General features: G+C 37.7%; 1 protein-coding gene and 1 long non-coding RNA gene across 2 annotated transcripts in view; one reads left to right on the top strand and one right to left on the bottom strand.

The window, feature by feature from the left end:
• The window catches only part of LOC143375500 (lachesin), a 212,064-nt gene that overhangs the window by 82,558 nt on the left and 116,169 nt on the right, over nucleotides 1–13,337 (top strand). The window contains exon 2 of the mRNA XM_076824691.1: nucleotides 8,698–8,789. Coding sequence (XP_076680806.1) covers nucleotides 8,720–8,789 — 70 coding nt within the window. The 5' untranslated portion in view covers nucleotides 8,698–8,719. The remainder of the gene's footprint in view (nucleotides 1–8,697; nucleotides 8,790–13,337) is intronic.
• The window catches only part of LOC143375514 (uncharacterized), a 265,119-nt gene that overhangs the window by 204,861 nt on the left and 46,921 nt on the right, over nucleotides 1–13,337 (bottom strand). The gene's annotated exons all lie outside the window — the stretch shown is intronic.

The following is a 13,337-nucleotide window of genomic DNA, read 5'->3' as shown; positions in this document are numbered from 1 at the left end:
CAAAATTAATATTGCAAAAAAAACCGCACACGTACAGACGGAATATAAATGCCACTTTAATGACGTTTCGGATTAAAATACGCGTTCGTAAATCATTCTCGTTTCGTTTGTTGCGTTATGCAACAGTGGGCGGGGAAGAGGGGAGGGAAAGCAGAAGAGTTGACCGCGCCGAGTCCTGCACGCACGATTTCCGCTCGGGCGAAGGGTGCGCGAAATTTTCCTCAGAGGCGCCCCACTGTTTGCCTCGCGCTTTGACGCGGCGAGTCAACTTTATTCGAAAATTTCCTTAAATTAACGGATCGACGTGGCGGGTGGTTTAAGGAGGTCAACGGCGCGGAAAGCTCGTTCCGCATTCGACAGAAATGAAATTTCAAATGTAGATTAGTTTCTTGCGCGACCGTGTTTCCGTCTTATGGGATACGGAAAGTTGAGGGGGGGGAATTAAGAACCGACCGACGCGGTCGCTTCGACAAATATTTGGACAGTCTTGGATATACACGGTGTTGCCCCGCGCATACGAACCGCGCGTAACTTCTTAACTATCAAGGAACGCGGTATTTCCGCGTCACGGAATTATGTCGACGCTTGATCCGCCGATGCACAGTGGTGGGAAGCCACGGAAGGCGCGAGAAAAAGTCTCGAAACATTTTATCTTTCCACGTTTTGTGGAAGTTTGGATTAGGAGCTGAGGAGGCTGTAGGTTGGGAAAGTTAATTTTTGTGGGTAAGCCTGTACAACGTCGCGTGACTTTTAGATAACATAACATATCAGGTGATAACTCACAACAGTTCCATATCTAACTATTGTGAGACATGGATCAGAAACATTTATTTTGCAATAAAATGTTAACGGAATGAAATTGAAATGGACCTGTTAATTTATATGCAATATTTGGTCTCTACTAATGCCCTGAAATTTTTCGTAGCTTTAGAGGGTTAATATAAATCCCTTCAGGAGGGTGAAGGGTATTAACATCTTTGAGCCATTCTATAAATATCGAACTTCATGTGTTACTTCTTGAATAAAAAGTATATAAAAAAAAATATTTTAAGTGGAAGGATTTCATTTAACTTAATTTATCAATAATGTAATAAAAAGCAAAAAATAAATTTTTTCCTGTACTACAATTTCAATGGTGATATGTGACTTTAAATAAAATCATACAAACTCTGTGATTATCCTGTTGAATTGTTCGATTCAATTGTACAAAAATGTATATATAAAAAAATCGATTTTCTGAAAAATTTTAATAGGAGGGCCCCCTTAAATAAAATACTACAAACTCTCTGATTATCCTGTAGAATTGTGCGATTCGAAAAATGAAATAAAAAAATCGATTTTTACACCGGAACCTCCCCATAAATTCACATATCATTGAAATTGTAACACAAGAAAATAATTAATTTTCACTTTTTAGTGCATTATTAATCAAGTTAAATAAAATCGTTTAACTTAAGAATTTGTTGTGTTTTTTACTTTTCACTTTTTAATTTGGTATTTGCAACCAATTTTTTTCTTATGAATTCCTTTGAAAACTATTGAACGAAATAGATGTATCTGAACATTCACAAATTCCAATTAATTTTTATTTTCAACGAATTACAATTAATTGTTAACAAATTACAATTATTTTTATCAAATTTCGAGGCAATTGGATTTGTGGAAACGGGTTAAAATTGTAGGGGATGCAATTTTTTCATCCCCTGGGGGCTGAGGCTTTTCAGAATTTTGTATTTTCACCATAACTATTTACGCCTGATAAGTTTAAAATATATTGGATTTGTGGAAGTGAGTTAAAATTGAGATACACGATTTAAACCAAACGAACGGATAAACAGACAGGGGAGTAAAGTCAAATAAATAACTAAATAAATAAAATCGTTTAATTAAAATATGAGGATTTTAAGTCGTTTGAAATCAGAGTCGAATATAAAATTGGACTATGCATCTGCGGCCAGTCAAGTTCGTCGTTCAAGGATTATACGTGTACACTGAATGAATTTTAAAATATGTCTCGTAAATTTGCCCACTCCCTAGACAGCGTAGTTCTGCTGTAATTAAAATCTTACAGAAAAATCAAATCCTACGCCCTAGGAAACTCCGTGACCGATTATTTTCATGATGACGGGCGATAAAAAGTTATTCCAAATTTATTTTACCACGCTCCGTAATTTTGAGAAGGAGACAAACGCGTCTAGATACGTTAAAATGCGAAGGACAATGCATCTATATTGATTTGGCGATCGATAATGATTAAGGAAGTTCAGCCTGCCAGAGTAAACTTGACGCGAGGCCAGCGTCTGACTAATCACTGACTTCGACTACTGAATTTACTCGAGAGGCCCTTCAGTAACTCGTGACCCGAGCGTCGCAATGGTATATATCATTCTGTCACTTTGCACATTAATCGTCAGCATCATCCTGCCGCAATTACCCACAGGTCCCGTGTGTTAATGCGAAGTTAATCGTCACTGAGTGCACGGAGTGCGTTGTTCAAAAATGAAGGAGGAAAAAATGCAGTAATGCTAAGAATAATCAACGAGAGTAAAAAATTATATGGAGCATCGATAAATTATTCCAATCCTCACGTGACCCAATATACATTTTTCAAAACTTTATTCAAAAGGGGGAATAATTTTGCCATAGAGAAAGAGCAGTGAGGTAGATATATTTTAATAATACAACAGAGGATTATAAAATAATTTCAGAAGCTCAGAAAACTGTGAAAAAGTTCAGAAAAATTCATCAAATATATGTAAACGCGTTTCGACATGAGTGATAAAGAATTTGTGACGTTAAAAGGTTAAATCAGAAGAAACGAAATAAGAAGAGTTGAGTCGAGATGAAAGTCGAATAAATTTCAAGTACAAAAGGACAGTGATCTCCAATAACATAATTGAAACTACTATAACCATGTATAATTTATTGTTAAGTCGGGCGAGTTTAAAGTAAGAAGGAAGGGTAAATTCTGACAGTTGCGCAAAAGTAAGTTGAGGTTTCAAAATAAACTAGGTAAACTTTTTAATGAAAATTGATCTTGACGAGCTAATTGAGTCTGGACACAAGGACTTATATTTAACTTACTAGCTTCAATGCCTTCATTTAGACGCTCCACGAATACATTCCCACCAAACGATCCATCGGTTTGCGACTGAAATAATTTACGTTTACACGCATTAATTTACGCACCGTTGACAATGTCGCACCTGTTGCTATGCGTAACTTTCGATTCATAGGCGAGGGAGATATGAACTGACCCTAAAATATTTGGAACACTTAGCAGTGATACATAAATGCGGAAAAAAATGTCAACTATTCTCACTAAGAATAAAAAGGAGTACTAATAAATCTAGCTAACACATATTTGCCTGCTGTAGTGCCAATTTTTAATATTTGTTTAGTTAAAATAAACTCAATTACCACACTTCAAATCAACATTATTAAATAAGGAACTGATATGCAATCATGTACAACTGATAAAGTACATTGCCTTCTTAATTAATTCTTTCTTGCAAACCAATTATCTTAATATATAAAGCAGACAACTTCTAATATGTTTGTGTGTTTGTCTGTCGCCTAAAAACTTTCGACGGATAAACTCTGGGATCACAAAATGTGCCTCAGCTCATTATTCTTAACTAATCCAGATGAACGTGACTAATTAAAAAAAAAACTAAAAATTTTTTTTATAAAATCAAAATCTAAATTTCGGGCGAAGCCGAGTATTAAAGCTAGTTATTTAATAAAAAGGGTAATAGTTTAGGAGGAAAACTCTAGGAAACTCTAGTAAATATCAGACGCTGCACATTCAGAGTCATTGAAAAGGGTGCTGAAACACCGCGTGAGTGGATAGCAATTAATTTCGAACACTATATATCTCATAAGCATGCATAAAAGTTCAATGTGTCTGGAAATGCTGTGAAAAACCGCGATTTCCTCAATTTCGTATTTGTTGGATTTAAAACGCTTTGGAAATAAGCTTTCCCATTCTTATGTAATCGGTGGAGGATGGGGGGTGGAGAAATATTTCAGACGATCCGATGAAAGAAACGTTCAACTCGAATTATCATACCTTCTGCAAACGCATCGATGAATATCCTTTTATATCAGCAGAGCTCTCGGCGGGATGATCGATTCATTGTACAATAATCGGCGTGTATATACGTAATTGGTTCGGGGGCATTGTTTGCAGAGAACTGGCTGTTCAGCAGACACTGGCGTGCTGGCTTCTTGTTAGCTGAAATCCAAACCCAATATTACTATTCCCTGTGTAATCAGCAAACTGCTCGAAGTCAGACTCGGTAAAATAATTGGAGTTAGAAAGTTAGCATCTATAGAATCGCAGCGGATGCACAATTATTTTTTAAAAATTATCACACGAACACTGCTTTCCGATGATTTTCTTCTTCAGATTTCTATAAATGAATGGAAGTCTGGAAGAAGGGCGCATGTTACATTTCATTGAAAATTGCCTGGAAAACGTGAAAACAATTCAATGCTTACTGTAGCAATTAAGGAAGCAGCTGGTGTAATGTATACGGCCTTTCTTCCAGTTTGAAAAATAAATAATTTATTAATTGCAAGCACAACATGCTCCTGTGTTACGGCAAACCCCTTTCGAAAGTTTGTAACATACTCATCATTATTGCCTGGTTATTTTCTGTACTTTCATTCACGATATTTGTCGTCGTTATTATTGTAAACATTCCTGAGGCAATTTGCGTTATTAAACTTCCCTGCTTTCAGATAACTCACAGAGTTGCAGGTAGATAGTAAATAAGGAAGGATTTTTCATTGCAGTAAATATTTTGATATTTTCCAGGAACTGGGGTAAAATTTGATATAACTGCCTCTTCTAATGTTACAGATGTACTTAAATTAGATGAATGTTATACTATTACAATTTATCGTGATATTTAATATAAAGAATGTTGAATGGATGGGCTAATAAAGGTTACTATTTTTATATTTTCTGAAGTCACGATGTTAAGTAAAGTAAAGTAGACGATTCGAATTCAAAAAGAGAAAAAAAATGAACCTGGAATGTCAGAATTAGTACATCGAATGTAAAAGTGGCATAACTCAAACCAATTTCTTAATTATAAATGGGTATTTCTAGAGTTTTAAACTTGGAATTCTCATACGTTTCTAATTAAAACCCAAATTCATGAAATTTTTATTTGAATCTTTTTTTATATTGCCACTAGAGTTCATCGATCCAAATAAAGCACCCCCTATAACCGATCGCTACCGACGAGATAATTTTAATATCCGCTTCCTGTTAATAGAACGTTAGTAAATGCCTAAAATAATACCACATTTCGATCCCAAATTAATCCTACCACTGCTTGTTAAAATAACAAACTACAATAAGAAAAGTCTCCTCTTTTAAAACTAACTCACCCTTATTTATTCTGGGAATACACGACAGACAAAGTTTCACATTTATTTCTTCGCGTTTCCCATCCAATTAAAGTTCATTCGAAAATTGTTTCCATAGAGTTTTGCGGAAAATTGAATGCTTCCAGTCCAACCACGCGTTTTACTTTCAAGTTCGCGAGATCACCCGTCATTTTTAGTGAAATTTCGCGGAGCGGTGACAGCGATGGTAACCGAGGCTCGCGCCGCGAGAATCGATTTCCCAAGTGTTTTTGAAACTTTCCTCCCGATTTGCAGTTTTCTTTTTTTTTTGGCAAACAGTGGGAAGCGCCCGTGCTTCCCGTTAAATTCCGTTAAAGCGTTCCCTTGTTGCCGAGACGGCCGTGTAATTTTTATATCTAAATTTACATCCGACGTGGGGTTTCTAAGGCAAACAGTGTATTTCAGCCTCTCGTTTCTGCACTCGGAGGTTCGTTCAAAGTTTCTGAATTATGTTTTTATTATTCCCCGTTTACGTAATTCCTGCAAGAGCTAGGTACTCGTGTTTCAGCGTCCCTGCTCTGTGGTTTAATTCCCTGCTTCCGCCTCATTTGCTTAAATAGGTCCCTTTATTTAAAATAATATGAATGATACTTTGGAGCGATGTTGACCCGCTGTGTGCAGGCGGAAGTACGTTTGAAGGGAAAGGTAATTTGCTCTGCGGGGTAAAGGGATCATTGCGCGAGGATAAATGGAACTGGATGTAAAGTATGATGCGATTGGAGAATTCGCATGGAAATGAGTAGAACACTTACAAGGGTAGCGCAAGTGGTTCGGGTCTAATAAACCGATTTGGCTAAAATTTCTATAGAAATAGCCTGCCCCCACAAACAACAGTGGCTAAAAGAAAGCTTAAACCGGCAACAAAAATAAGATAATTTCATTAGAACGAATTGTATCTTGAAATTTATATCAGAGAGATTGGAGGGTTGCCAGAAAAGGCCGGTGATAAATATGAGAATGTTGGACTGAGTAATTTCATATGTAACCGCGCCGGATATTATGTAATGTTCTGGAACATTTAACCGTACACGATTATACTGACATCCGTTCGGCCGCCATGTTCGGGAATCATTCCTTGTTCGCAAGGCGCAGAGCGAAGTAAGAGTGCGATATACAGTGGCTCGCGTTAATATTCGGACACTTTTTAAAGATCGCAGAATAAGGTCGAGAATCGCTGATTTCGGGAATTAAGCGATTCTCGACCTTATTCTGCGATCTTTAAACGTTTGTAGCTCGGAGCAACGTTAACCGATTCTGATGAAAATTTAGGCACGTATACAACTTACTGTAATCTACAAACGAGTTTTTTTTGAATTTTCATTACAAGCTCACAAAAAAAAGTTTAAAAATCGACCTTTGCTATTCTTTTCGCTATTCCAACCAAATACATTTTTTTTCAAAACGACGAAACGCGTCAGTTAGCAAACTAATCCTTCTAGCTTCTCAAAAAAACTCAAGTTGTTTGGACCAATTCTAAAAAAGTTATGCGATTTTAAAAAGTGTACGAATATTAAGGGGTTATGCCTAGTCAGGCGGTCGAAAATAGGCGAATATTTGTGAATTTTTTTTGAAGAAGCGGAAGCGTATATTTTTACAGAACTTTTTGTGTTTAAAAGAGCAACATTTAAAGAACATTTGGTAATTTTTTCGTAGAAAAATATTTAAGTTTATAATAAAATATCAAGCGACATCCAAGAAGCATTTTTAAAAATTTGCTTTCGCGGTGAGCACTGCCATTCGTAACCAGATTATCTAAAATCAAAAAACAAAAAAGATTTCATTAGTATAATCAATGTATCCTCAGGTTAACGGAGTGAATTTTCCGAAATATTAATTTAAAACAAAATGGCGGCTATTTAAAGTTGAAATCCTGATTTTTTCGCGTAATTTTTGCAGGAAAAAATCAGGATTTCAACTTTAAATAGTTGCCATGTTGTTTCAACTTAATATTTCGGAAAAGTCTCTCCGTGAACCTGAGGATACATTAATATACTAACGAAATCTTTTTTGTTTTGTGATTTTAGATAATCTGGTTCCGAATGGCAATGCTCACCGCAAAACCAAATTTTTAAAAATGCTTTTTAGATGTCGCTTGTTATTTTATTATAAACGTAAATATTTTTCTACGAAAAAATTACCAAATGTTCTTTAAATGTTGCTCTTTTAAACGCAGAAAGTTTTGTAAAAATATATGCTTCCGCTTCTTCAAAAAAAATTCACAAATATTCGCCTCTTTTCGACCGCCTGACTAGGCATAACCCCTTAATGCGAGTCACTGTAGCTGTAAGAAAGATTGGTGTTGCGTACCGATCATAAGTACCTACAAATTAGAAGTGAAGTGGTTTATTTGTTCATATCGAGTACTATAATAAAGTACAGTATTACTGTTTTCATTTACTTTCAAACACGTGATTTCTTTTATTAACCTGCATAAAGAGCTCTGCTCAACAGAGAAGAAAGCTCGTGAGTGCGTGTAGGTAATTCTTTTACATTTTGCTCGTCATGTAGTTGTGGCATTAAGATGTTCAAAGGATAATAGGTGACTCGTTTAAATTGACAGTAATGGTTATAATCAATATTTCATCGATCGGTGGCTGAAGACCCGAGTTTCCCTATTCCCCTAAGAAACTAATGAAGAATAATAACCCATCGCTACCTATACCTTTTCAAGGTAATCCTTTCCAGTGGGTTGCTCTTTCGATTCGGTTTAAAGTTTCCTTCGGGTTCCCGGTTCCGTCCAGTCGAATCCAACCACATTACGATTGCTACGATTTTTTTTTTATTTTATTTTCATCCGAGCTCTTTTCGAAACGAATCGGAATTGAATTCGTGCTGGCAGCAGATTCTCCGCCGATATTTCGCGTTTAATCAGAATTTGTCATGCTGTTTGATTTCCTCTGATACATCTGCTGGCCTGCTACTGATTAATGAATACTGCGGGACACTTCGCGGCCAGTAAATTGGAAAATTTGACTGAATTCGAATGTGATTGAAAAGACAAACAACCAGTCGCGCTACGTGTAATTACTTAGTTACTGTCGAAATCAATTTCTGAATACCTTCTTGTATTTCGAAGGAATTTGAATTCACAAGAATGCTATGTCGCGTGTGACAAAGATAAAGCATTTTAAATATACATAGTAATAAGAATTGGAATGCGTGCAATTAAAAGTTCCGTTCGTTAGTTAATGAACAGATGATGAATTAATTGTTCAGGTTCAATTATTACGGTTGCTTCTTCCACGTGTTTAATTGAACTATTTTCTACTGTTCCAGGTGGATCGGTGACTGTGACAAAATGGTGGATCGGCAAAAAGCGCTTCTAATGGTGTTAATAGCTCTCCTGATTTATCCGAACGATATTTTCGGTGAGTTTTTCCACAGAAAAACGTATAATAGAAAATCACATACGTACTTCTTCATTTCAATTAATCTTGTAATGCCTTGAATGTAATTTAGTTTTGGAAAAAAATATCACGGCTCGCAAAATCTGTGCTCGATTTATACGTATATAGGTACTTCAAAGTGCATCGAGAAATGTGTATCGGATTTATTAAAAGTGGTTTTATGAGAGTAATTGAGTTAAGTCTGCACGTGGTGAATTTTGTATTTTGCGACCATTTTTGACTGCTAATGGGGAATTTTAGCTACGTTCCACAAGGTTGTAATTAAATTCTATTAATAGTGCAATGTACCAGCGATTAAAACGAAACTTGGTAAAAGCTTTTTAAAATAACGTTAATCCTCAATTATTTTGATTAAATAAAGCGATTTATCTATAAAAGTTGACAGAACGATATCGAACTCAATTCATAGTTTGAGTATCTCTTCTACTTAATTTTACCTAAAACTTATAGGTACCTATTTAAAAATATGTTTCCTTCTGAGCAACACGAATGTTACGAGACATTGTTAAAATCATCACAAATGATTACTTAAGGGGACAAACAATAAGTAGGCAGTCAGATTTGATAAAAATGTGACTTTTTGGGGGAATTAATTACAGGGAAGTGAATACAAATTGTGACTAGTACTTTTGGGTAATGTTTATTAATATTATAAACTGTATAAAGAAATTTTTTATTATATGTACACTCAGCTCCAACGATTGTGGCCGATCGAGATTCGATTGTGGGACAGCTTAACACGGTTGGCTTTTTCTCATCGCTATCATTCTACAGTATTTCATGAACATGGTGAGGGCACTGCCAAGCCACAGGTTCCCGTCTAGAACTCTTCTAATTCATGTTGAAATACCACTGTGGCGCCATCTGCCTATGATTGTCATAATTATATAAATCTGCGCCATCTGCTCTGTTCGCGATGCTGTAGCGTAAACGATACCAAGAATAAATGTCAAATGACTTTTATTGCAATGAACTTCAAGAAAAATCATAATAATTTTGACACTGTACACGACAAACTTGTAATGTTCAAAGTAAATCAATCAACGGATTTATAATGGAAGGCACAAACAACTAAACCGGGATGGTTGGGTAATAAGGGAAAGAATGGAAACGAATGTTATCTATTTCGTAGAGATGGCAAGGGTTAGGAAACCAGAATACTGAGACGAATAAAGTCTTGTGGTATTTTATTCGTAGCAGTCTTCATAGATTAAAATCTAAGACGCTCATTATTAGTGGAAATGTGTAGAGCAAAGAAATACGCATTTATTTAAAAATCTACTATCCGTTATTTTATGCTAACAACGGGAAAATAAACATAACCGAAGCAATGAAAATAAAATTTTGTGGCAGCACTGCGCGAACGTGTCTCATAGGCAGATGGCGCCACAGTGGGGTTTCAGCATGAAATAGAAGTGTTCTAGACGGGAAGCTGTGGCTTGGCAGTGCCCTCACCATGTTCATGAAATACTGTAGAATGTTAGCGATGAAAAAAAGCCAACCGTGGTAAGCTGTCCCACAATCGAATCTCGATTGGCCACAATCGCTTGAGCTGAGTGTAGCTACATGTTTATAACGGCGCTACAGTCGTGTAATGTGTAGATATTTTTTCTTCGCAGTGATGCAAAAAAAAAAAACGGGGGTTCATCTCGCCTTGAAATTGTTACATGTTCAAAAATATTCCTTTCTGTACTGAACCTCAACATTAAAGTATATAAACGCTAGTTTCCGAGATAAAAAAGGCACTCCGAAAATCGATATTTATCGTAAGAATCGTCTTCTCCTAGTTGCTATTTTAATAATTTTAGTTCAATTCTTCTTTCCGAGGTTCACGCCCAAATTACAATTTCTAGGAAAAACATATCCCAAGGAAACCTTGTATCTTAATTATTTTTAAGCTTACCTAATATCAGTGCAAAACCAGAGTCACTTTCTCTAAAACACTGTATAATAAATCTCGCGTGGCGCCATTTGTAAAATAGATACCTATAAAACAAAAATATTTGTCTACTCTACGCTATAGTAATAAACATTGTACGAGAGGAAACGTCTGTGCTTGCCTTCATTTCCTTGTAATTAATTCGCAATAACTACTTGATTTTCGAGAGATTTGACTATTTACCCTAGTAGCATTTATTGTTGGCATTTTGATGGCCAACTAATTCCCAACTTGGGAATACTGTGAGCCAACCAGAAATGCTACTAGGGTAGTCCCTTTAAACTTTCTTCTTCCCGAAATTTAACGAATATAATCGTGTGGGATCAGGAACCTCCATAAGAGGGAGCCCGGAATAAGAGACACCGGAGGGTCGGCTTTGGTGACATTGGTAAAGCGGCTGGTCAGTAGCGCGGAGGACCCGAAGATCGTAGGTTCGAGTCCCATCGCTCGAGGTCCTTTTTCTTTGGGTCCCGAATAGGGATGTGCGGGTAATCGACCGTGTCGGGTACCCGAGCGGTCGGGTCGGGTCGGGTAAAGTCGGGCGGGCTCGGACGGGGGCCCGGGACAGACGGGCCCACGGGTAGTCCGACTGTGTCGGGTAGCTCGATTATTTCGGGTAATGTATGCTACTCGACAAGCATGTGAAAAATCTTTACCTATACGAATCTTCAGAATACGATAATTTTCACGTGAAAAAATAATGCTTCTAACGGATTTATTAAAAATGTTGGGGGCTGTTACGTGAGAATCCTCCTTAAGTAAAAATTTAACTTATGCACCTTATACAAAATTAATATACAGGTTGTATCAAATGAAGTTCATTTTGAATAAACCCGTTAGAAGCATTATTTTTTCACGTGAAAATTATCTTATTCTGAAGTTTCATATAGGTAAAGATTTTGTACATGCTTGTCAAGTACTCGGTAGTTTAAAAAAGCTGAATACGTGTATCAACTTATCAAACACCGCATTACCCGAAATAATCGAGCTACCCGAAGTAATCGGGCTACACGACACAGTCGGACTACCCGTGGGCCCGTCTGTCCCGGGCCCCCGTCCGAGCCCGCCCGACTTTACCCGACCCGACCCGAGCCCGAAAAGTCGGGTCATAGACATATATAGACGGAGCGTAAGCTGAGGGGGGTATAAGATTCGCGGTAAGGGGAGCGATGCAGGCAAATCGGGTAACGCAGTGGATATACATGCCGAATGCTTCCGAAGCTAACCCGACGTGCTTGTATCTGACCTCTGCCTTTTCCCCTCCAAGCCTACCGGTCCCCTCGCCGATAGTCCCAGCTTCTGCTCCGTCTACATATGTCTATGAGTCGGGTACCCGCACACCTCTAGTCCCAAACATATAGGAATTACGAAACCTATTCCTACAATAGAAGAACATCAATTTACGTTTTAACTCTCAGAAACGACCAGTCCAAGAACAGCAAAGAATAAGATTTAAGCTGGGTTTAGACCTGAGGAGTGACTCAGCCGAGTTATTGGTCTGCTACTCGGCCGAGTGAAAATCTTCCCCGCCGGAGTACTCGGCCGAGTACTAGAATATGCGTTCAGACTGGGCGAGTGCTCGTCAGGTGTAAACTAAGCATAAGAAACTCCAATTGAAAGTTGTTCGATCATTTAATGAGGTGCCTTGAGGTGCCACTGAGAACGTCCCCCGGTAGCTTTAGAAGACACCACGCTAAAATGCTTAAATAATAACTCAAAGCCACCGAAAATAACGAGTAACATTCCCCTAGGTCCGCGTCTACGTCTGTTCTGAGTAGGGCCGTTTCCAGCGCGTCAATCACCGCGGGAAGCCGTCGCGCGGGAATTTTAAAAGCGGCTGAACTCGACGGATACCGCGAGTTATGATGCCTCGCGGCCTGGCGCACGACCAATCTCGCAACTAAGCCGTTCACTTCGCGACCACCTGTAAATACAATGTCGGAACTAATCCGCTTTTGAAACGCACGCTGTCACCAACGTTGTACGGTGATATTGGCCTTACGCGGCCCTTCCCGGCCGGTGAAATATTACTTTTTGCGAGTGCCAGGTATGCTGTTTCCTTTTCACAGTAAACTGAATGAATTGCCAACTTGCCGAAAATATCGCCGATGGGGAAAAAGAGCGGCACGCTCTCAGCAGATTTATGCGGACAATCATGTCGGCATATTTCACTGTGCTCTAGTTCCACTGTGTTTCTTACTTTTTCCCGGGGTGTCTTAGGCAATTTTGTAATTGTGTCACTTGTAAACGATGTTGGGCTTTTGATTTAATATAGGATGTCGAAATAAAGGCAGAAGGGTATGAACATTTTAGGATGCTGATATGATTGAACTTAAGGTTCTGAAATGTGTGCAACTGGAAACAAGAAAAATTTGGTTCTTTGTTTACATTACAACTAAGTAGATAGGCTAAGTAGGCTGCAGCCTGGGGCGACAAATTTTGGGGCGGTAACCTGTATACCCATTTGCTTAATATGCAAATAAAATATGACACATAATTTAATAGAAATAAATAATTTTTGGCTGTTTTGACCGGGTGATCTTTAAACACAGTGGCTTGAGAGAATTTTT

The sequence above is a fragment of the Andrena cerasifolii genome, chromosome 12 (genome assembly GCF_050908995.1).
Source record: "Andrena cerasifolii isolate SP2316 chromosome 12, iyAndCera1_principal, whole genome shotgun sequence".
Taxonomy (NCBI): Eukaryota; Metazoa; Arthropoda; class Insecta; order Hymenoptera; family Andrenidae; genus Andrena; species Andrena cerasifolii.
The sequence above is the reverse complement of the archived record's forward strand: the minus strand, read 5'-3'. Positions and strand labels throughout refer to the sequence as shown.